General features: G+C 50.2%; 1 protein-coding gene and 1 long non-coding RNA gene across 2 annotated transcripts; one reads left to right on the top strand and one right to left on the bottom strand.

The window, feature by feature from the left end:
- Positions 1 to 413: 413 nt before the first annotated feature.
- LOC310684620 (sushi domain-containing protein 4-like) lies at positions 414 to 12,930 on the bottom strand. Its single transcript, XM_083456023.1, has 4 exons — positions 12,807 to 12,930; positions 6,179 to 6,394; positions 4,005 to 4,143; positions 414 to 1,564 (listed from the first exon to the last, which is right to left on the bottom strand). Exons 1-4 carry the CDS (start codon positions 12,907 to 12,909, stop codon positions 1,225 to 1,227), a joined length of 798 nt encoding a protein of 265 aa, XP_083312149.1. The 5' UTR covers positions 12,910 to 12,930; the 3' UTR covers positions 414 to 1,224.
- LOC310684938 lies at positions 12,826 to 16,227 on the top strand. The gene is made up of 2 exons (XR_014514987.1): positions 12,826 to 12,932; positions 16,159 to 16,227. It is a non-coding gene; the product is annotated as an uncharacterized lncRNA (long non-coding RNA).
- Positions 16,228 to 23,901: the final 7,674 nt, after the last annotated feature.

Below are 23,901 nucleotides of genomic sequence, written 5' to 3'. Positions count from 1 at the left end.
CTCTCCAAACCGAGCCAACAGGCAGCAAAATGGCAAAGGCAATTCAACGGAAGCGAGGGCAAAGTGATGCCCGTTGGAGCAAAAATATAATAATGTTAATTTGACATATACCCTTACGGAGTCTGAACTGGAAGTGGGGGGCCGGGAACAATGGCATTATGACACCAGCAGTTTTATTTTTCACTTCCTTTCCTAATGATCCCTTGCATGGAATTTGCCTTTTTCCCGGCTACTGCACACGGGGTCGACATCTAGATAACCGGCCGTTCAGAAACAATTTGTAATCAGTACATTAGGGGGGACTTTCTACACCCCCAAAACTCACCCCGGTCCAGACTTTAACACTTTGCAGATTTACTTATTTTTCTAAAAAGTCCACACACTCAAGGCAGATGCAAAAAATAGTCCACAAGTGTAGAACGAACAAAGTTTTAATTGTTTTTTAAAAAATAAATCTCTGAAAATGACAAACAGCATTCAAAAGTATATCGGACAGTGTACACTCAGACAACATGGGGCGATTAACCCAGAGTTCTTGCTAATGTCAATACTGCTTTCCGGCTGGCCTCTTCAGCAAAGTCACAAGTCTGCTCTTGCAGAACCAAATTCAGGGAGTCAATATATGAACAGTTCCCCCGAGCCATTTGGGCCAAGACTTCCATCCGTCACTGGGGCTAGGGACCAGTCAGGGGCAGGTCCAAACTGGTCCCCTTGAGGCACCCAGTGCAGCCTCCAAGCTGCGTGATTTCTGAGCTCAGCAGGCAAGGAAGGCTTTGGAGAGAAGGAATTGTGAGTTTCCCCCATATCCACACACTCACGTTTTGCTTTGGGAAATAAAATGAATTAAGAAAAAGGCTTTAAAATAAAATTAAAACGTAAATTAAGAAAAAACAAACAACCAAACAAATTCTCAGGACAGAATTCCTAGTTGCGTCCCGGCACGGAAAACCAACCAGCCCATTGAATCTGCAATATGGCTCCACTGCCACGGGGCCATTGGCCGGAGTATTAAGTCAGTCCCTCATTGGCGGATGCATCGCTCCGCCCACCACAGCCCTCCAATAGCAGCGTTTGATCAGGGAGGGGCAGGGCTTCCTTAGGGCACCCCCGTAATTCTCGCCCCCTCCAAGATTGTACAGGGAGCCACTTGGAAAAGGGTGGAGGGGAAAAGAAGGAAGAAAATCGTGGCTCCAAGGCGGATCAACAAAAGCGCTGCAAGCTTGGCTAAGGACCATCCTTCTTTCCAACACCCGGGGGCAAGAGCGATGTCTGGAGCTGGGAGGGTGAATCTCTTCCTGGGACAGGTCCCGATTCGGCAGAAGCTGCCACCAAGGAGTCCTCGTAGGAAGGGGGCTCTTCTCCGAGGCCGCAGAGATCTGGGGGGGCCCAGGCTTCCTGGGAAAGGACCAGAGGGGTTGGGCCCTGCGCCCCCGGAGGCGAGGGGCACCCCGTGTGACCGTAGACGGCCTCTTCATACGAGGGGAGGGGGCCTCCGCTGCAGTCCAGTCCGGGCACGTCAAGCTCTTCCACCTGCTCCAAGGGGTCGTCCAGGGGCTCGTAGGAACTGGGGGGGGGGGGGAGAGAGAGAAACAGCACCGTGAGGGTCTTTGAAGTCAAAGTTCTGTACAAGCCCAAGCAAAGTGTGACCCCCGCAGCTTGCAAAAGGGAGGAAGGGTGTGTAAGAAGGGCCAATCTATTCATTTTTAAAAATATCTATATACAGCTATTCATTTAAAAAAAAAAGTCTCGAGTATAAGATTTTTAAGGTGTCAAATATAGAATAAATACAGTGGTACCTCAGGTTCATAGCTGTCAACTTACAGATTTGAAAATAAGGGACCAGCAGCCTTGAAAATAAGGGACCAGCAGCCAAAATAAGGGACCTGCAGCCTCACTTGTTCCAGGCACTCCAGTCTTCCTGTCCTCCTGCAGTCTGGTCAAACTCATGCTGCTCACTTCGAGAACACTGTCCAACCAACTTTGTAATCAGAGGTTCAACTGAATAGAATCTGAATCACATGCACCACAAGGCCTATGCAGCCTCAACTTAAAATGGCTCCCCGGCCTGCTTTGCACTGCAAAGTTTGCAGCCGCACGTGCAACAAAATGGCATCCAGCATTCAAAAACCTCCTCAGCTTGCATTAACTAGCCACACACAAGGCATGCAAGCTCCACCCCCAGTCATTCTTAGACTTCTTATTGGGTGAGCAACACAGCCAAGCAACACATTGGCCGGCAAGGAGGGAGGGAGAGGAGCTGCTTCCTTTGAAATTTAAGGGACATCATTTAAGGGACATCCATCAATAAGGGACAGCAGTGGGACATGGCGCTGGAATAAGGGACTGCCCCTTCAAATAAGGGACAATTGCCAGCTATGCTCAGGTTAAGAACGTAATTTGTTCCGGAGGTCCGTTCTTAACCTGAAACTGTTCTTAACCTGAGGTACCACTTTAGCTAATGGGACCTCCTGCTGCTGCTGCGCAATTTCTGTTCTCATCCTGAAGCAAAGTTCTTAACCCGAGGTAATATTTCTGGGTTAGTGGAGTTTGTAACCTGAAGTATATGTAACCTGAAGCGTATGTATCCTGAGGTACCACTGTATTCATAAATGCACACATATCTAAATATATGAGCCATGTGTCTGAAATCATAGGGGAGAGTAATCCTGAAGCCATTTTGACTCTCCCAATGACCTCAAATATTCCTTTGCAAGGAGGGAGGCAAATGGGGAAAGCCTTCCCATTGTCTTTTTGCTTGCAAATCCTGCCTTAAGGGCATATTTGTGTATGAATAGGGTGAGCCTGTGACCAGCATTCAGGAAGTAAACTATTAACCATCACAAAAGAATGGCCAGGGTGCCCAGGTAATGCAATCAGTGACCATTGTCAGGTATCCTGGCAGACAGGATTTCTGCTGTAGACCACCCCCTTCTGTGATGGATGTATGATGTTTTGGGTGGTGGCCTTGGGCTACAAGGTGGGCAATTTCAAGAGTCTATATAAGGGCTTGCACACCATTGTTCTGGGTTCTTCCTCCTTCGTGTGGTGGGGGGGACCCTGCTGCAACAGTTTAATAAAGATCAGGCTTACTAGCTGCTTTGCTTCTCAATATTCTCTGGTTGGCCTCTGTTATTTTCTCCTACCGATAGGGAACCCACTTAAGGACTCTGTACGGGCCTTGGATACCCCATAAGAGAAAGGGAGCAGTTGTTGTTTTTTCTTATAACACGTAATACAGCAATGTAAAGGGACCCCTGACCATTAGGTCCAGTCGTGGCCGACTCTGGGGTTGCGGCGCTCATCTCGCCTTATTGGCCCAGGGAGCCGGCGTACAGCTTCCAGGTCATGTGGCCAGCAGGACTAAGCCGCTTCTGGCGAACCAGAGCAGCGCACGGAAACGCCGTTTACCTTCCCGCCGGAGTGGTACCTATTTATCTACTTGCACTTTGACGTGCTTTCGAACTGCTAGGTGGGCAGAAGCAGGGACCGAGCAACGGGAGATCACCCCGTCGCAGGGATTCGAACCGCCGACCTTCCGATCGGCAAGTCCTAGGCTCTGTGGTTTAACCCACCGCACCACCCGCATCCCTAATACAGTAAACATAGGTAAAAGGTAAAGGTACCCCTGCCCGTACAGGCCAGTCTTGACAGACTCTAGGGTTGTGCGCCCATCTCACTCAAAGAGGCCGAGGGCCAGGGCTGTCCGGAGACACTTCCGGGTCACGTGGCCAGCGTGACAAGCTGCATCTGGCGAGCCAGAGCTGCACACGGAAACGCCGTTTACCTTCCCGCTAGTAAGCGGTCCCTATTTATCTACTTGCACCCAGGGGTGCTTTCGAACTGCTAGGTTGGCAGGCGCTAGGACCGAACAGCGGGAGCGCACCCTGCCGCGGGGATTCGAACCGCCAACCTTTCGATCGGCAAGCCCTAGGCACTGAGGCTTTTACCCACAGCGCTACTTCAACAGTGGAAGGTACCAGACTACAAACAGGATCCACTCTCACCTGAGGCAGCGGCACAAGTGGAGTCTCGTCTTCAGGAGGACACAAGCCACAACCGTCACCAAGATGGCGGAAAAGATCACGGCGGCAGCTAGCACCATGGGGACGGAGGCCGCGGAGAGGAAGGCGTCGGGACGTGGAGCTGCAAGGGTTGGGTGGGGAGGCAGGAGAGATTTAATGGAGACCCTTAGGAAGGTGGGAAATCGTTGGTTAAGGACTACGGGTATCAGTGCCCAAAACTAAACAGTGAGGGCAGACTTACACTGAGGGAAGAATAAGGCAAGCTGCTTCTTGGTCGGTCAAGGTTAGGGCAGGAGGTGTCAAAAATGTCTGTGGTGGCAGAAAGGACCCAAACTGGCCCATCCTAACAGGGGTGGGGTGTTTGAGAAGCCTGCAAGCATTCTGTCACCTAAACACTGAGATACATTTCACTGCTGGAATATCTTCACTTTTAGACCATGAGTAGGTGAACTAAGGCCCGGGGGTCGGATCCGGCCCAATCCCCTCCTAAATCCACGGACGGTCCGGGAATCAGCATGTTTTTACATGAGTAGAATGTGTGCTTTTATTGAAAATGTATCTCTTGGTTATTTGTGGGGTATAGGAATTTGTTCTTTTTTTTTTCTTTTCAAAATATAGTCCAGCCCCCCACAAGGTCTGAGGGACAGTGGACCGGCCCCCGGCTGAAAAAGTTTGCTGACGCCTCTCTTAGACCAGCCTGAGTGCCCTGGCAGGATGATAACACACAATGTCAGTAGCAACCATAAACAGCAACCGTCGCTATAGCAGCACAACCGTCACCCACTGCTGTCAATAGGCCAAGAACTCTGTTGGACTCAAAAGCTTGCATACTTGAAAGTTGGCTCGCTAAGGGCCCCAACCCAATCCTAAGCAACTTTGCATAGCAGACAAGCCTCTCAAATAAATTGGACCCAAATAAATGCGAATCAGAATGAGTCTGAATTCATATCCCTGGGATTGAAATTTGAACACTCCTTTCCGGTGGCTGCAGGAAAAGCCAATCTGGCGCCCTGCAAATGTCGCTGGACTGCAAGTCACCTCATCATCCCTGAGCCCAACTGTTATGTACTGAGTTGAATAGGATCCAAAATGCAGCAGTCTGATTGGTCCTAGAACAATGGGATCCAAAATGCAGCAGTCTGATTGGTGCTAGAACAATTGGATTCAGAATGCAACAGTCTGATTGGTCCGCAGGAGCCACCCAATCCAGCTCCAGGTGGAAGTGAATCCACAACCTGGTTGGCCTACAGGAGAATCTCGGAATTAGCCAATCACGTGGAGCCCATTGTGTAAATAATGTATATAAAGCAGACATTCTGGGGGAACTTCCATTCCTCCTCACCGCTATGAGCTGAATAAAGAGCATGAAATCCACTCTTGACTCCGAGTATATTTCACCAACAATCATCTGCAAAGTCAGATTCTTCCTCTCCTTGGCAGCTAATGGCAGCTGCCTGCAAATCAGTGGGTGACAGAGGGAACTGCTGTTGCGGTTCTGTCCACAAGGTGGCCAGCATGAGATTGACCAAACTGCGGGAGGCAGTGGAAGACAGGAGTGCCTGGCGTGCTCTGGTCCAGGGGGTCACAAAGAGGCGGACACAACTAAACAACAACAACCTCCACGAATCCTGCAGCAGTGAGTTCCACAGTTTAACTACGTGCTTGACAAAGGAAGACTTTCCAACGATCAACTTCACTGGATGCCTACAAGTTCTACGGTTACATGACAGGAGGAAAGCTGTCTCCTCCCCTCTTTCTCGAACACCATGCATCATTTTATAAACTCGCACCCTGTCCCCTCTTCCTTGCCTTTTCTCTAAATCAGTGTTTCCCAAACCTTGGGTCTCCAGCTGTTCTTTTTGGCCTACAATTCCCATCATTCCTAACTAACAGAACCAGTGATCAAGGATGATGGGAACCGTAGTCCAAAATCAATTGGAGGCTCAAGGTTTGGGAAACCCTGTACTAAACTTTTATTTTAAAAAAAAGCACAAGATGCCCCAATCTTCCTTCGCAGGGAGTCAGTCGAAGCCTCAAGGGGCTGTTCATGCAGTTGGGTCATCTCTGATTTGGCAAACCGGATACACAAATTATTCTCCCCTTTGCATTTTTATTCTGGGCAGGGGGCAGAGAGAGAGAGAGGTCACAACACTTACTTCCTGGGGGCATGCAAGCGAGGTCTCTCAACATATTCCACTGCCCTCCTCGGCAGATGGCAAGGGCTGGCAGGCTGGTCGTGACGTATCCAGGTAGGCAGTAGAATTCCAGCACCGTTTCAGGTCCGAACAGGTCCGAGTCCGGAAGAGGCTGCTGGCATAGGGGGGCCTGGCAGCGGTAGGCACTGTGAGCGGGCGGGTCTGGTGGTCTACACCCTGGGGTCAGGGGGAAAAGCAGAGGGGAGGGGTGTAAAGGAGCGCAAAGGAAAGGGCCAAACCCCAAATCCTCAAGTGTGTTTGGTGGCCCAGTTCCTGAGCCACCAGAAACAGACACCTTGCAACAGGACCTAAAAGGATATTAAAGTACGTTTCCGAGCACAATGCAAAGTGTTGGTGCTGACCTTGAAAGCCCTGAATGGCCTCGGTCCAGTATACCTGAAGGAGCGTCTCCACCCCCATCGCTCAGCCCGGACGCTGAGGTCCAGTGCCGAGGGCCTTCTGGTGGTTCCCTCGCTGCGAGAAGCCAAGTTACAGGGAACCAGGCAGAGGGCCTTCTCGGTGGTGGCACCCGCCCTGTGGAATGCCCTCCCATCAGATGTCAAAGAGAAGAACAACTACCAGACTTTTAGAAGACATCTGAAGGCAGCCCTCTTTAGGGAAGCTTTTAATGTTTAATAGGTTATCGTATTTTAATATTCTGTTGAAAGCCGCCCAGAGTTATTATTATAGAGTTATTATATTATTAAAAATAGCTTGCTTAAGGCATCTAAGAAGCCGAGAGAATGATCCAGACAAGCTGGGATAACTCAGTTGGTAGAGCATGAGGCTCTTAATCTCAGAGTTGTGGGTTTGAGTCCTACGCTGCGGGGGGGGGGAGATTCCTGCTTTGAAGGGGGTTAGGCTAGATGACCCTTGGGGTCCCCTTTCAACACTATGATTCTGTAACTTCTGTGACGATTTCAAAATGCTGGTTATGACCATAAAACCCTAGTCCAGTGGTTCCCAAACTTTCCCCCCACCTTGGTTCCATAAACTGCTCCCTATCACCTCTCACCCTAAATCTACAAAAAGCATTATTCAGACTAGCAGTTAGCAGAACTCGCTAAAGAATATAACCATGCAATAAAAATTCAAAACGGTACCAATGAGTTGCCCATTTTATGCAAAAAGTCAATTAAAACGACTTTAACAAATTCAACAAAAGAGATGAACTTGATCCAATGATAGCAGCTATGGAAAGCCTGGAAGTTGTGTACCCCTCAAGGACCCCACCCCCCACACCTCTCAGTGTCTCCCTAAGTAAGCCTACTGCCCCCCAACCCACTTTGGGAGCCACTGCCCCATATAGATTAGGTCCAGGCTACTGGGAAGATCATTGTTGTTGTTGAGTCGTTTAGTTGTGTCTGCCTCTTCGTGACCCCCTGGACCAGAGCACGCCAGGCACTCCTCTCTTCCACTGCCTCCCGCAGTTTGGTCAAACTCATGCTGGTAGCTTCGAGAACACTGCCCCACCATCTTGTCCTCTGTCGTCCCCTTCTTCTTGTGCCCTCCATCTTTCCCAACATCAGGGTCTTTTCCAGGGAGTCTTCTCTTCTCCTGAGGTGGCCAAAGTCTTGGAGCCTCAGCTTCAGGATCTGTCCTTCCAGTGAGCACTCAGGGCTGATTTCCTTCAGAATGGAGAGGTTTGATCTTCTTGCAGTCCATGGGACTCTCCAGAGTCTCCTCCAGCACCAGAATTCAAAAGCATCAATTCTTCGGCGACCAGCCTTCTTTATGGTCCAGCTCTCAGTTCCATACATCACTACTGGGAAAGATCATATCACCCTATAATTCAGGCTGAGAGGCAGTCCAAGGTGAACTTCATGGCTGAGGAGGGATTAAAATCCTGGTTTCTCCCAGGTCCAAGTCCAAGACTCTAACCTTTTCGGCCGTGGCCCTGGCCTGGTGGAACGCTTTCCCACAAGAGACCAGGGCCCTGTGGGATTTCACATCTTTCCACAGGGCCTGCAAGATGGAGCTATTCCGCCATGCCTTTGGGCAGGATGCAGTTTGACTTACTTTCCTTTGTATAAAACAAGCCCGAAAGAGGCCCTCAACCTGCTCACAGGTCCTTGTACACTCAGTGAAAGCAGTTGGTCCTGGCAAGTATTAACCACTCTCAACTCCAACCTGATTAATTGCCTCCTGCACAGATTTTAACCCGTCTGAATTAATTTAAAGATGTATTTTATTTTTTGCTCTATGAGACTCACTTTTTCCCTCCTAAAAAGTAAGGGGAAATGTGTGTGCGTCTTATGGAGCGAAAGCAGGCTGCGCAGCTATCCCAGAAGCCAGAACAGCAAGAGGGATTGCTGCTTTCGCTGCGCAGCGATCCCTCTTGCTGTTCTGGCTTCTGAGATTCAGAATATTTTTTTTCTTGTTCTCCAAAAACTAGGTGCGTCTTATGGTCTGGTACGTCTTATAGAGCGAAAAATACGGTAATTGATGTCTGTTTTTATGCATATTGTGCTGTTTTTATGATGTTAGCTGCTCTGAGCCCAGCCTCGGCCGGGGAGTTCAGGAGACAAACAAATTATTATTATTATTATTATTATTATAACCACAGTAGAATGCAATGCTGGCTGGAGAATTCAGCTCACTGAGACTCTCAACCCCCCCCCCTCAAGAATCATAGAAATGTAGAGTTAGAAGGGACACCGAGGGTCATCCAGTCCAACCCCCTGCAATGCAGAAATCTTTCATCCAACATGGGGTTCAAAACCCACAACTCTGAGATAAATGATCTCACGCTCTGCCAAAGGAGCCAAAATGTATCAAACACTCATCATTGCAAAGATCACAATTGGCAGAGGGTTATATATGATCTTGGCAGCTCAAGAGATAGTAATTGCTACTCGGTGGAAAACAGCCCAAAATCTTGCACCAGATGCTTGGGTACCACTCACTCTGGAATGTAGCCACACCAGAGAAAATTACCCATCATTTGAGATTTCAACAGGGACTAGAACCTCCAGACACTTTTTAAACGACTTGGCAGCCCCTCCTATACAACGAAATCATCATTTCCAAAACTTCCCTTGTCACACGCCTGGCAAATCTGGAAGTAGACTTGATAATCAGATAATGATTATATTATTTACACAGGGGTTTTTTGGGTTATTTTAAGCCATGCCATGTGCAACTGCTTTACTCATTCTACGTGCCTCATTCTATAGTCTTGGTTCTCAACTTTCCGTTTTCCTCTGCTCCTATAATTGTTCCCTGTTTTATACACATTTAACAATGTGTATAAAACAAGGCCAACCCCTGCAATGTTTCCAGTATCGTATTGAGAGCCAGGGTGGTGTAATGGTTATAGTGATGGACTGACTATGACCTGAGAGGACGCGGGTGGCGCTGTGGGTTAAACCACAGAGCCTAGGGCTTGCCGATCAGAAGGTCGGCGGTTCAAATCCCTGCCACGGGGTGAGCTCCCGTTGCTCGGTCCCTGCTCCTGCCAACCTAGCAGTTCTAAAGCACATCAAAGTGCAAGTAGATAAATAGGTACCACTCTGGGGGGAAGGTAAACGGTATTTCCATGCGCCAGAAGCAGCTTAGTCCTTCTGGCCACATGACCCGGAAGCTGTACGCCAGCTCCCTCGGCCAGTAAAGCCAGATGAGCGCTGCAACCCCAGAGTCAGTCATGACTGGACCTAATGGTCAGGGGTCCCTTTACCTTTAACAATGAAATAAAAAAAACCCGGGGGGGAGGGGGAGAGAAAGAGAATTGGCAGAGAGCGTGGGCAATGCCCAGCAGGTCTCGGAAGCTGGAGCACAGAGCGACAACATAAAGAATTACGTAGCACGACGATACGTCAGAGCCTGCTGCTCTTCCTCATTCCGCGTAACGGCTCGATGTTGCAACATGCAGACAGACACATTGCAAAACAGGGAATCCACTAATTCGGGATAAAAAAAAGGAGGCGCCGCCTTTGCCGAACCTCTTCCCGGTTTTGCACTTCAGCCTCAGTGCTGTTGCTCACAGGAAGTCTACGATCCAACTCCTGTGACCAAAGCCGTCTCCAGATTCAGCTTGCAACACACCTGTTTTTCAAGAAACTTGCAACAACCCCGTTCTGCGAACGTTTCTGGCGGCCGATGTGCTGGCATGAGGCAAGGCCATGTTGTCCTGGGAATGCAGATGACGAATGGCCCCAGTTGACGGCTTCTGACTGGCCAATCCGCTCCGGACTGGCCACTTGAGGTTTTGTGCTCCAAGACGTGCAACGAGGAAAGACCTCAGTTTCCACCTGAGTCCTGTTCCCAAGAGAGGAGAGGGGGCCAGGGGTCTCCCCAAGGAAGCCATCTGCAATGATGTTATCTAGTTATCTCCCTCTTGGACTACTGCAATGCGCTCTACGTGGGGCTGCCTTTGAAGGTGACCCAAAAACTACAACTAATCCAGAATGCGGCAGCTAGACTGGGGACGGCCGCCGAGACCACATAACACCAGTCCTGAGAGATCTTCATTGGGTCTCAGTTATGTTTCCGAGCACAATTCAAAGTGTTGGTGCTGACCTTGAAAGCCCTAAATGGCTGAACCCCCTTTTAAAAGCTAGATTGGTGAGCATCACTGCCTCCTGTGGGTGAGAGTTCCATAGTTTAACAATGTGAAGAAGTACCGTATTTTTCGCTCCATAAGACACACTTTTTTCTTCCTAAAAAGCAAGGGGAAATGTCTGCCCGTCTTATGGAGTGAATGCATGGTCCCTGGAGTCGAATTGCCCAGGGGTGAAAAGCAGATCATGCTTTTCTTTTTTTGAAAGAGGGAAATGGGTGTTGAAACAAAGCCGCTGATAGTTTGCCGATTGGGGAGAGAGATAAGGGACGCTAGAGATAAAGGAGGCTGCCTGGGAGGGGGGAGGTAAAGACAGCAAACTTGCAAAGGGGGGGAAACAGGAAGACTAAAGCAATGAGAGAAATTAGAAGAAAAGGAGGAGCAAAAAACTGCCCCAGCTAAGGAAAAGAGACTAAGGGAAACAAGAGGGAGGGGGGTGTTGAAAGGAAGCAGCTGATTGGTGGGATCGGAAGAAAGATAAGGGACTCTAGCAGAGGCTGCCTGGGAGGCGGGAGGTAAAAGCCCATGGATCCTCAGGATTTTTGCACTGGGTCACCCCAAATTCACCATCAGATCACATGTCTGTGGCCACAGCATGAACCACAAAAATCATACATCCACTGTTTTGTTCAGACTATATTTTTTTCTTGTTTTCCTTCTCTAAAAACTAGGTGCATCTTATGGTCAGGTGCATCTTATGGAGCAAAAATCTGACACTTTATCTGCCCTAAATCTCCCAACATTCATTGGATGCCTACATCGCCTCTCAGCCTTCTCCAGGCTGAAACAGACCCGGCTCCCTCAACCATTCCTCATCAGACTCGGTTTCCTTGATTGTCTCAGTCGCCCTCCTCTGCACACAGAACTGGAAACTGTAGGGTCAGAAGGGACCCCAAGGATCATCCAGTCCAACCCCCAGCAATGCAGGAACCTCAGCTAAAGCACACATGACAGGCGGCCATCCAACATTCAGGCCTGTCCATCTTGGTGGGGCAGCATCTTCCAGAGGGCAGCAGACCAGCTTAGGGGCACGGGATCATTGCTGCAGCCAGCATGCCCAATGGCTAGCGACAATGAGCGTTGCTAATGTCTTTAAATCTTTACATTGTTCCTTAATGTACTCTGTGAATTTATACCATTCTTCTTTAAATTTACTATCATCTTGCTGTCTGATCTTCCCAGTCATTTTCGCCATTTCGGCATAGTCCATCATTTTCACTCTCCACTCTTCCTTGGTTGGCTTTTCCTCTTCCTTCCATCTCTGGCCAAAAAAGCATTCTTGTAGGCGTCGTTGCATACATACACAGTCTTTTGGTATTTCTTCTCCTGTAATGTCTATTAAAAAGGCTTCTGGGTTGTTGTTGTTGTTTACAAAAGTTATCTCAAACATTTTTTTCAGTTCATTATAAATCATTTCCCAGAATGCTCTAGCCTTTTGCACGTCCACCCCTAATATTGTAGCTAAAAACACAACATACAGCAGAGAACATTGCATGGGGGAAAAAATATTTGCACTTTTTTTACGGACAAAAACATAAAGGTGAAGGAAATTCGTAGCATAACATATTTATGTATAACTGCCTACCAGAAATGCACAAGACTTCACCTACCCCAGATGTACAGCAACCCCTGAATCAATGTGCAATTAATTGCTACTGCGTTGAGTTTTACCGTGTTATCTGCTTCCTTAGTGGATTATGCAAACCGCTATTTGAAATAATGCTTTTTTTATAGGCAGGTTTATGAGGATGAGTTTAAGGAATGGGGATGGGGGATCTGAAAAATCTGGAATCCCAGTGTTTCCCAAACCTTGGGTCTGTCTGTTTTGGGACTACAACTCCCATCATCCCTGACCACTGGGTAATGAGGGATGATGGGAGTTGTAGTCCAAAAACAGCTGGGGGCCCAAGCTGGGGAAACCTTGCTCAGTCGAGACAAAGATCCCATCACAGCCATCTGCTTTGATGCCAGAGGATTAAAAACACACAGGAACCGCCAAGGATGCTCACCCAGCGACTCGTAGATGCCTACCTTTTCTCCGGAAGGAAAGCCGGGTGTCGCCTAGCGTCACGAGAGCCAAGCAGACGAAGAGGCTTCTCGTGGTCTTCTCGTGAGAGCAGGACATTTTGAGCATCAGCTCTGGCAAGCGGGGCAAAGGTCACCCAAGGACCCTGTGGCACAGGAGGAGAAAGAACGGATCAATATTTGCACACCCAAAAAACACCTGGACTCAGCATTCAAGGGCAGGGCTGCTCCACCCTGTGCCAGCCAAGGGACCGGACGTCCGAAACACACAGAGGGCACCCAACTGAGGAAGGCCAATGGAAACAGCCCATGTGGCAAGAAGGGTTTTAAGAGTGTTGGGCCTGAGAGAGCAGGGTTCAAGTCCCCACTCCCTGGGTGACCTTGGGCCAGTCACCTACCTCACAGGGTTGTTGGGAGGGTGAAATGGGGAGGAGGAAAACTACGTATATCTTGAGATGCTTGGAAGATAATGGTGGTATATAAAGGCAAGAAGGAAGGAAGGAAGGAAGGAAGGAAGGAAGGAAGGAAGGAAGGAAGGAAGGGTTGGGCCCTGGGAGATGGGTTTCTGGACCGGGCTACCGCATTGATCCAATTAATCATTAGAGCCATTTAAATGTTTTATTGCATTTTTAATATTTTCTTGGAAGCTGCCCAGAGTGGCTGGAGAAACCCACCAAGATGGGTGGGTATATAAAAAAAATATTATTATTATTATTACTACTACCACTAATTATAGTGCTGGAGGAGACTCCTGAGAGTCCCATGGACTGCAAGAAGATCAAACCTCTCCATTCTGAAGGAAATCAGCCCTGAGTGCTCACTGGAAGGACAGATCCTGAAGCTGAGGCTCCAAGACTTTGGCCACCTCAGGAGAAGAGAAGACTCTTTGGGAAAGACCCTGATGTTGGGAAAGATGGAGGGCCCAAGGAGAAGGGGACGACGGAGGACGAGATGGTGGGACAGTGTTCTCGAAGCGACCAGCCTGAGTTTGACCAAACTGCGGGAGGCAGTGGAAGACAGGAGTGCCTGGCATGCTCTGGTCCAGGGGGTCGCGAAGAGTCAGACACGACTAAACGACAACACTACTACTCCAGAGGCCAAGATGGATCCAGGGGCACCCACCACCCCCAACTCTGAACCTTTCAGAGGGAGCTCAACCCCACCCCGAACAGGCAATCAGCCCATCTCCTCCAGTCCACCACAGCATCCTGAACACCAGTTTCTGGAAACCACAGGAGGAGAGAATCATAGAAGTGCCGGGTTGGAAGGGACCTCTAAAGGTCATCCAGTCCAACCCCCTGTCATGCATGAATCTCAGATAAAGCATCCCTCACAGATGGCTATCCAACCTCTGCTTAAATACCTCCAAGGAAGAAGAGCCCACGACCTCGCGAGGGAGGCTGCTCCACTGTCGAACAGCTCTTACAGTCAGAAAGTGAACCTGTGTTCGGATCCTGCTCTCAGGCAGCCCTTTGGGGCATCTGAGTGGCTGCTGTGAGAACAGGATACTGGCCTAGATGGGCCACTGGCCTGATCCACGCTCTTCTGCCTCCACAGAACAGTCCAGATGAGGCACCAGTGGCGTAGCGTGGGTTGTCAGCACCCGGGGCAAGGCAAGTAATTTGCGCCACCCCCCCCCCCGGCTGCACTGTCCCTCCCCCAGATAGTCCCTCGCTCTCTCTCCGCACCGCACCGCACGCCTGGCACCCTCCCCTCCACAGTGGGCGGCGACCCGGCGGCTCGGATCGGATTCGCACAGCCAGCACTGCAGTGAGAGAGAGTGAGTGAGCCAGGTAGGGGCAGAGAGCTGCGAGTGCGAGCGCCCCCCCCCCAGATGTTGCGCCCGGTCCCCCCTGCACCCCCCACGCTACGCCACTGTGAGGCACACTTTCTCCTGACTCCTGCCATTTTCCAGTGAAGAAGTTCTTGAACTCATGACCGCCCTGCCTCTTGGGCAAGTTCTAGCCACAGAGGAGTTCCCCGTTTCCTCCAGTTCTCAGAAGTCAGCCCCACTGACTAACCGTGTGGAATGGAAACTCAAGCGTCAGCAAGAAGGCAACAGGGAGCAGCAGCATCTTGGGCTCGGAAAAAGGGCCGCTTTTAAACCCATTTTCCAACCCGCAGTCAAGGTGCAAGTCTCACTGCGCCGCAAAAACCACAATGCACACACCCCCAGGCTAAGCCAATCAAGGGCTCAAAGATGGAGGAGGAAAGAAATGGACTCTGACCAGGGAAGAGTCACGGATTCAAATCCCCCACTAAGCCGTGAAGCTCCCCAGTGACCTTTGCTCCCTCCCTGGGCTCTGGAACGATTTAAGTACTTAACCCAAGGTAAAAAGGTAAAGGGACCCCTGACCATTAGGTCCAGTCATAACCGACTCTGGGGTTGCAGCGCTCATCTCGTACTAGTACAGTGGTACCCCGGGTTAAGAACTTAATTTGTTCCAGAGGTCCGTTCTTATCCTGAAACTGTTCTTAACCTGAAGCACCACTTTAGCTAATGGGGCCTCCTGCTGCTGCCACGCCACCGGAGCATGATTTCTGTTCTCATCCTGAAGCAAAGTTCTTATCCTGAAGCACTATTTCTGGGTTAGCGGAGTCTGTAACCTGAAGCGTATGTGAACTTAGGTACCACTGTAGTAGTATTAGTACAGTGTAACCCGAGGTACTAGTAGTATCTCACCCTTCATCTGATGATCCCAGGGTGCTTCACAACAGAAAAATACAAAACGAGCAAATAAAATACGCCATAAAACCAAACCACTATCTCCCTTCCCACAAACACATTTCCAAAGCCATCAGAAGTTTATCAACCAAATACCCGGTTGAAGAGAAATGTTTTCTTCCGGCACCTAAACATATGCAGTGAAGACACTGGCATGCACTTAATGGATATAAGGAGGTGCCAATTTACCTTCACAATGGAACAGGTATTGTAAGCTTCAGCAAGAAGAGCCCATTTGGGCAATGAGCACAAGGTGGAAAAGGGTTCTTGCTGGGGTGTCCCGGCAAAGAACGGGGGCCTGGCGGAGAAAAGCGGCAGAGTTTGGGGAGGCGACCCCCCCAGGACCTCTGCGAAAGATGACCGGACGGATCTATGCTAACAATCGGAGATGATTTAAAGACATACAAAAAGTTAAAGCAACAAGAGAGAGGGAGAGACGAGGAAACCCCTCCTTAAGCCCCGGGGCGCTTCAAAGATTGCGCGCTGCGCACCGACCGCGAGGCGCCCGCTGCTTTTGCGCGCCCCTTCCCCAGTCTCCAGTCTCCGCGTAAAGTGCGCGTAAAGCGGCTCTATGGCCTCCCCTGAAGGCGGGAGGTGGAGGGGGGGGGACAGGAGCTGGGGGGGGCAGGGGAGGGGAAAGGCAACAAGACGAACCCACTTCCAGCGCCGGCGCGCGGATCTCCTCGAAGAAGGTATCCAAAAGCCGCGTGGGAGCGCGAGGTGGATTTAAGTAGGGAGGGGATCCTCCCTGTGGGGGAGGGGCCGCAGCTAAGCCCCGCCCCTTCTTTGTTTCTCGCGCAGGTAATCCGGATTAGTAGAATCGTCGATTTGGAAGGGACCAATTTGAGGATCCTCTAGTCCCGTGGTTCCCAACGTGGGGGGTCAATTTGATTTTTAAGGGGGGCAATTCGAGAATGAGGTATTAACAGTTAATGTGCCTTTTAGGCTTCTTCCAGGTGAATAGGAGCTCACTTTTTGAATAATAAAAATTATATGTCATAAGGGGGGTGCGCCAGGATTTTAGAGGTGCTGGGGGGCATAACAAAAAAAAAAAAAAAAAAAAGGTTGGGAACCACTTATCTAGTCCAACCCCTACAATGAAGGAATATGCATCTGTCCCATACGGGGATCGAACCTGCTATCTTGGCCTCGCCAGCACCACATTCACCCCGCAAGAGCCAGCAACCGCCTCCGGCTCCTCTTGACCTTGGGTGCGTGGTTGGGCAAAGGAACAAGCTCCGTAGCTGTCCCGGGTCATTTATTTCTTTGTTGCATTGAAATTTCCCACCATTTCCCCCAAGCGGTCAAGTGGTCCTGCTAGCTAAGGATGATGGGAGTTGTAGTCCATCAACCCCTGGGGACCCGAGGCTGAGAAAGGCTGCTCTGGCGAGGGAGGAGCGTGGCCCAGCCCAGGCGGTGCCGCCCAGATGTGTTGGACTACAACTCCCATCAGCGCAACTCCCAAGGTGGCGCACATGGTTCGAATCTCCCTGCTTCTCAACCCTGCGGGGTAGGTTAGGGCTGAGCGGGGCAGAGTGACTGCCACCCCCAGGATCACACCCAGGGTGAGCTTTTTGCACCCTGATCTCTCCCAGCTCCCATTCCGGCACTCTAACCCAGCCTTTCTTGACTTTGGGTTGCCCTGTGCTGTTGGACTACAACTCCCATCATCCCTGGCCAAGTGGTTCTGCTAGCTAAGGATGATGGGAGTTGTGGTCCATCAACACCTGGGGACCCGAGGCTGCTCTGGCGAGGGAGGAGCGCGCCCCAGCCCACGTGGTGCCGCCCAGATGTGCTGGACTACAACTCCCATCAGCCCCAGCCCTCCTGCACCTGGTGGTGTACCTCTTTGAAATAAGAGCGCACAGGACTGCTCCTGAGGATTGTGCAACTCTGGAGCACGCTGCATGCTTCACTGAGCTTCCGGCTGCTTTCCCTGGAATTTGCCTTGACTTCCCATTATTCTGTTTTTTGTTGGTGGCCGGGAGGGCAGATTCCACCCCACCCCCCGCCGTCCTGAGCGGACCAAACGGCTGCTAAGCCAAAGGAGCTCCTGGGAAGCAGGAAGGGTTCAAGACCAGCTCTCCCTGCCAACATGGGCATGTGAGGCAGTGTGGTGTAGTGGTTAGAGTGTTGGGCTAGGACCCGGGAGAGACCACGGCTCACTGGGTCACAGTCACCGCCTCTCTGCCTAACCTGTCTCACAGGGCTGTTGTGAGGATAAGAAGATGGGGAGGTGAGAGAACCAGGAACGCTGCTTTTAGCTCCTTGGAGAAAGGGTGGGATAGGAAACCAGTAATAACTTTCGCAGTAGTGATGTATGGAAGTGAGAGCTGGACCATAAAGAAGGCTGATCGCCGAAGAATGGATGCTTTTGAATTCTGGTGCTGGAGGAGACTCTTGAGAGTCCCATGGACTGCAAGAAGATCCAACCTCTCCACTCTGAAGGAAATCAGCCCTGAGTGCTCCCTGGAAGGACAGATCCTGAAGCTGAGGCTCCAAGACTTTGGCCACCTCATGAGAAGACTCCCTGGAAAAGACCCTGATGCTGGGAAAGATGGAGGGCCCAAGGAGAAGGGGACGGCAGAGGACGAGATGGTTGGACAGTGTTCTCGAAGCTACCAGCATGAGTTTGACCAAACTGTGGGAGGCAGTGGAAGACAGGAGTGCCTGGCGTGCTCTGGTCCAGGGGGTCACGAAGAGGCGGACACCACTAAACGACTAAACAACAACAATAATAAAATGAACCAAGGGCACCATCTCAGTTCATGGCGGTTAATTCTGCACTGCGCAAAGGAAGATCTTTTCTGCGGCTATTGGCTCGTGCCAACCTGCTTTCATTTTGCACGCGCACCCACACACCCCCGGGTTTTGAGTGGGGAGCAAGCATCTCTCCAAGGCAGGGATAGGGAACATGCAGGCCCCCAGGCGTTGCTGAATGACAACTCACACCCCAAAGCAGGACCAGTAAGTAGTCAGGGGTGGAGGGACATTGGGAGTCAAAGGCCACAGGTGAGCCAGGTGTCAGCGGAGCACCTAAGAGCACAGTCCTGCTGGGAATTCAGTGTTAAGGTAAAGGGAGCCCTGACCATTAGGTCCAGTTGTGGCCGACTCTGGGGTTGCGGTGCTCATCTTGCTTTACTGGCCGAGGGAGCCGGCGTACAGCTTCCAGGTCATGTGGCCAGCATGACTAAGCCCCTTCTGGCAAACCAGAGCAGCGCACGGAAACGCCGTTTACCTTCCCGCCAGAGCGGTACCTATTTATCTACTTGCACTTTGATGTGCTTTTAAACTGCTAGGTTGGCAGGAGCAGGGACCGAGCAACGGGAGCTCATCCGGTCGCGGGGATTCGAACCGCTGACCTTCTGATCGGCAAGTCCTAGGCCCTGTGGTTTAACCCACAGCGTCACCCGCGTCCCAATTCAGTGTTATAAACTCTCATATATGCTAATCACCAAATGGCACCTTAAACCTGGGTCATGGGCACCACTACAGAATGTATTGGCACCTTTTTCTGCAATGGAGTTTGATGATTAATTTCATTTCTATACCGCTTTGTATTTTAAAGAAAAAAATCTCAAAGCGGTTTACAAGACATTAAGACACCATTCCTGCATGGCGGGGGGTTGGACTAGATGACCCGTGGGGCCCTTCCAACTCTACAATCAAATAAAACAATCCAGAATAAACTAAATCCAAGCTCCCGAAGAAAATATCTCAGCTCCTGCTCCAAGTGACATTAGGCTCTTCCCATATTTATTTGCCTACATAATTTAGAGCTGCCTCATAGCAGGACGACTCGAGGAAGGCAGTGGGGTGCAGTGGTTAGAGCATTGGACTAGGACCTCGAAGATGAGAAACACCACTCAGTCGTGAAGCTCATCTGACTCCTTGGAGGCCTCTTAACCTACCTCGGAGGGTCATTGTAGGGATTAATTGAAGGATGGGGTGAACCATGTACTTCTTGGAGAAAAGGGTGGGATATAAAAGCAAAAAATGTGCTCTTCTGCTGAGCTGCTTGAGGAAGTTGGAGGGGCCAGTCGGATGGAGATGTCAGACACCAACCCAGGTATTTCCACGTGGTCGCAATTGGACCTACGCCAGTCGCAAAACACACACGGAGCCTGGCTGATTTCTTAACACTGGTTGGGATTCTGGCGAAAGCAGCTTTACAGCCGCTCCCAGGTGTTGCTTAGGTAGATTTGGGTGGGACCTTGATACCAGGTGTTATGTACTGAAGTTCTCACCCTGGGCCAGCAGGGGGATACTGTAGATAGTTTTCACTCAGGTCCACATATGCAAATAAGGGATTGAAAGTGACGTTCAGTGATTGGATAGTTACAGAAAGTGGTTACAGTTGCGTTGTAGTGGAGCTCTATATAAGCAGGCTGGCTGAACCCTTCAGTTCAGTTCTGTTCTGGCCTGTGAATAAACAAGAGCTGCTTGAAGAATCGCTGTGTCGTCTGATATGTTCACCCACAACTTAACACCTGGAATTCCTTAACTTACCTGTTGGGTAGGTGGCAAGCAGAGCATCACAGCCATTGCAGCAAGACTGGAACGCTTGGAGGTGGCTGGGTGCAGAGGAGGGAGAAACACTCCCCTTTTAAATGGCAGCAAAACCAGAATAAAACCTCCCCACATATCTGGGCTCAAAGGTTTTTTTAGTCCTGAGGTATGGGGGCAACCCACCCACCCGCCAGACAGCCAGTTCCTTAGAAGGCAGTGGGTTCAGATTTCCGTAGACTCCTGCAACCGCTTTAGCAGCCTATGATGTTTATGTGTCTGAAAGTAGGTCAGCGTCTATGGATGTGGGTGGGCGCCAAGGCCACAGAAGGAAATTTTTTTACAGCATGAGCAAACTCTAGGAGTTTCTCCCACAAGCCCATGCAGCAACACGTCATAGACCTTGATCTTGCTGGGCAAAACCCAAAGCAGGCAGTGAACTGTGTGGTGCAGTTAGGTTGTTAAGAGGACTGGACTACTAGGACCTGGGATACCAGGGTTTAATAATAATAATAAATAATAGTAATAAAAAAATAATAATAAATATAATAATATATAATTTATACACCGCCCATCTGGCTGAGTTTCCCCAGCCACTCTGGGTGGCTCCCAATCAAGTGTTAAAAACAATACAGCATTAAACATTAAAAGCTTCCCTAAACAGGGCTGCCATCAGATGTCTTTTAAAAAGAAGATAGCTGCTTATTTCCTTCACATATGAAGGGAGGGCGTTCCACAGGGTGGGTGCCACTACCGAGAAGGCCCTCTGCCTGGTTCCCTGTAACGTGGCTTCTCTCAGTGAGGGAACCGCCAGAAGGCCCTCGGAGCAGGACCTCAGTGTCCGGGCTGAACGATGGGGGTGGAGACGCTCCTTCAGGGATACTGGGCCTTTGAGGCCATTTAGGGCTTTCAAGGTCAGCACCAAAACTTTGAATTGTGCTCGGAAACATACTGGGAGCCAATGCAGATCTCTCAGAACCGGTGTTATGTGGTCTTGGCGGCCGCTCCCAGTCCCCAGTCTAGCTGCCGCATTCTGGATTAATTGCAGTTTCCGGGTCACCTTCAAAGGTAGCCCCACGTAGAGTGCTCAGCCATGAAGCTCATTTGGTGACCAGTCACTGCCTCTCAGCCTGACATACCTCACAGGGCTGTTGCCAGGATAAAATGGGGAACGGGAAAACTTGTTCCTTGGAGGAAGGTGGGGTATAAATTTGATATAAATGGAAGTGACTGGAGGTCAGGAGTGATGTTCAGAAACCTGTGCATATTTACGCTTTTTATAGGCCAGCGCACGGTGAGTTACTCAAAACTGCTTTAAGTCTTGTAAATGTAAAGGTACCCCTGCCCGTATGGGCCAGTCTTGCCAGACTCTAGGGTTGTGCGCTCATCTCACTCTAGAGGCCGGGAGCCAGCGCTGTCCGCAGACACTTCCGGGTCACGTGGCCAGCGTGACAAGCTGCATCTGGCGAGCCAGCGCAGCACACGGAACACCGTTTACCTTCCTGCTAGTAAGCGGTCCCTATTTATCTACTTGCACCCGAGAGTGCTTTCGAACTGCTAGGTTGGCAGGCACTGGGACCTAGCAACGGGAGCGCACCCCGCCGCGGGGATTCGAACCGCCGGCCTTTCGATCGGCAAGTCCTAGGTGCTGAGGCTTTAACCCACAGCACCACCCGCATCTTGTAGCAGTCACTAAAGCAGTCTTGTAGCAGTCTTAAGTCTTGTAGCAGGCACTAAAGCAGTTGACTGGTTTGCTAGTAAGCTTTGTTCATTTCACCTAAAATATATGTTTTTCTCCCCAAATGATGCATGTCCAGAGCAGCTCTCAATATATAGCCTGCCTTTCTGAATGGAGCCAGCAACAGCATCCATTGTCATTATAGACGAGAACTTTGCAAGAATCATTGCAGGTGCCCTTCCAAGCAATGGACTCTCTCTTTAAAAATAAAATAAAATTCACCGCTGTGTATTTTGAGTATTAATAGTGCTTCTCTCCCCTTCACCTGCCCAGATGCTTTAAACTAATTTAGAATCTTTTCGCTGCGCTTTGGGGTTTCTTGATGCAACGGCTGCAGGCTATTAAAAGCAGCTCGAGGGAAGGAGGGGAAATTCCAAGCGTTGCCAGAAAAGTCGTTTGGTGCAACTTGTTTTCTTTGTTTCAAAACCTAACTGGGAAGTGTGTGTGTGCGCTCTGAAGGTGAGTACACTGCTAGCTCATCCGACTCATTAATTTATACCCCGGGGAGAGAGATCTCTTCTTAGCAATACTGAAAGCAACCGCTCCCAGCAGGTCCGTATTTACAGCACCTGGTGCCCGCAAGAGTGATCTCATATGGAGGACAAAATGGGTGCCCTGAATCCATCGCTGGTGGCAAATGCCCACCAATACCAGGAACATTTTGTGGCTGCACAAGTAGGAGCGTCTCATGGTTGCATCGATTCGGGCGCAGAGGCCAAGGAAACGCATTGGGATGCTAAACCGTCTAAACAGCTTTTCACATCGGAAGTAGCACATCATAGAGGATTTCAGACCAGCTTACTGCCCCACGTGAAGGCAACAAGAGGGTTCAAAAGATGGTGTCTTTTACAAGGATGTAAGAGCCTGCCGGATCCTGTTCTCAGAGTGGCCAGCCAGATTCCCAAAAGGGGAGCCCACAAGCAGGACCAGAGAACGAGATCCCTCTCTCCTCCCAAGGCTTCCAGAAAATGGTATTCAGAGACATCCTGCTTCCCCCAGTGGAGGCAGAACACAGCCATCAGGGCTAGAAGCGGCCACTGATAGCAATATCCTCCACGAATTCATCTAATCCTCTTTCAAGCCTTCCAAGTTGGTGTTCACCACTGCCTCCTGTGGGAGGGAGTTCCGCAGGTTAACTGCGCTGTGTGGAAGAGGACTTTATCTGCCCTTCATCGTCCCAACATTAGGCTTCATTGGAGGCCCACGGGTTCCATTGTTAGGAGGAGGGAAAGGAAGCCAGTGTGGTGTAGTGGTTAAGAGCGGTAGATTCGTAGTCTAGTGAACCGGGTTCGATTCCCTGCTCCTCCACATGCAGCTGCTGGGTGACCTTGGGCCAGTCACACTTCTCTGAAGTCTCTCAACCCCACTCACATCACAGAGTGTTTGTTGTGGGGGAGGAAGGGAAAAGAGATTGTTAGCCGCTTTGAGACTCTTTAGGGTACTGATAAAGCGGGATATCAAATCCAAACTCTTCTTTTCTTCTCTACCTACTTTCTTCATGCCATACATCATTTTAGACAGCCATACCTCATGTTACGTCCACTTCATGTTACGTTCTTTCAGGATACGTCCCATGGCGACCCCAAAGTACCGGAAAGGATTACATCCGGGTTTCGCCGCTCGCGCATGCGCAGACGCGCAAAATGTCACGCGCATGCGCAGAAGCGGCGAATCACAACCGTGCGTGCACAGACGCACCGCTGCAGGTTGTGCTCTTTTCAAGTTGTGAACGGGCCTCCGGAACAGATCCCATTTGCAACCAGAGGTACCACTGTACACTCCTATCAGATCTGCTCTTACCTTTCCCCTAAACTAAAAAAAACCCAGATGCTCGTAGGGGGGAGTTGCTCCACCCACTCAATCATTCTGGTTGCCTGTACTGGATCTTCTTGGCAACTGGCCATTTAATTTAATAAAACTATGGCCATTGTTGTCAAGCAGTTCAGTAACATCTCACAGCAGATGGGTGCTGCACGACTCTGACAAACTGAGGACACTGACAAACTGGAACATGTCCAGAGGAGGGCAACCAAAATGGTCAAAGGCCTGGAAACGATGCCTTATGAGGAACGGCTAAGGGAGCTGGGCATGTTTAGCCTGGAGGAGGTTAAGGGGTGATATGATAGCCATGT

This window comes from Podarcis tiliguerta (genome assembly GCF_965153285.1).
Source record: "Podarcis tiliguerta genome assembly, chromosome: 8".
NCBI lineage: Eukaryota > Metazoa > Chordata > Lepidosauria > Squamata > Lacertidae > Podarcis > Podarcis tiliguerta.
The sequence above is the reverse complement of the archived record's forward strand: the minus strand, read 5'-3'. Positions and strand labels throughout refer to the sequence as shown.

Excerpts from the sequence above, each read along its gene's own strand:
- LOC310684620 (XM_083456023.1), bottom strand. The coding sequence starts at position 12,909 with ATGCTCAAAATGTCCTGCTCTCACGAGAAGACCACGAGAAGCCTCTTC. Across the intron at positions 6,395-12,806 it reads GCTTTCCTTCCGGAGAAAAG|GGTGTAGACCACCAGACCCG; the intron begins GTAGGCATCTAC and ends CCCTGACCCCAG. Across the intron at positions 1,565-4,004 it reads CACTTGTGCCGCTGCCTCAG|TTCCTACGAGCCCCTGGACG; the intron begins GTGAGAGTGGAT and ends CCCCCCCCCCAG.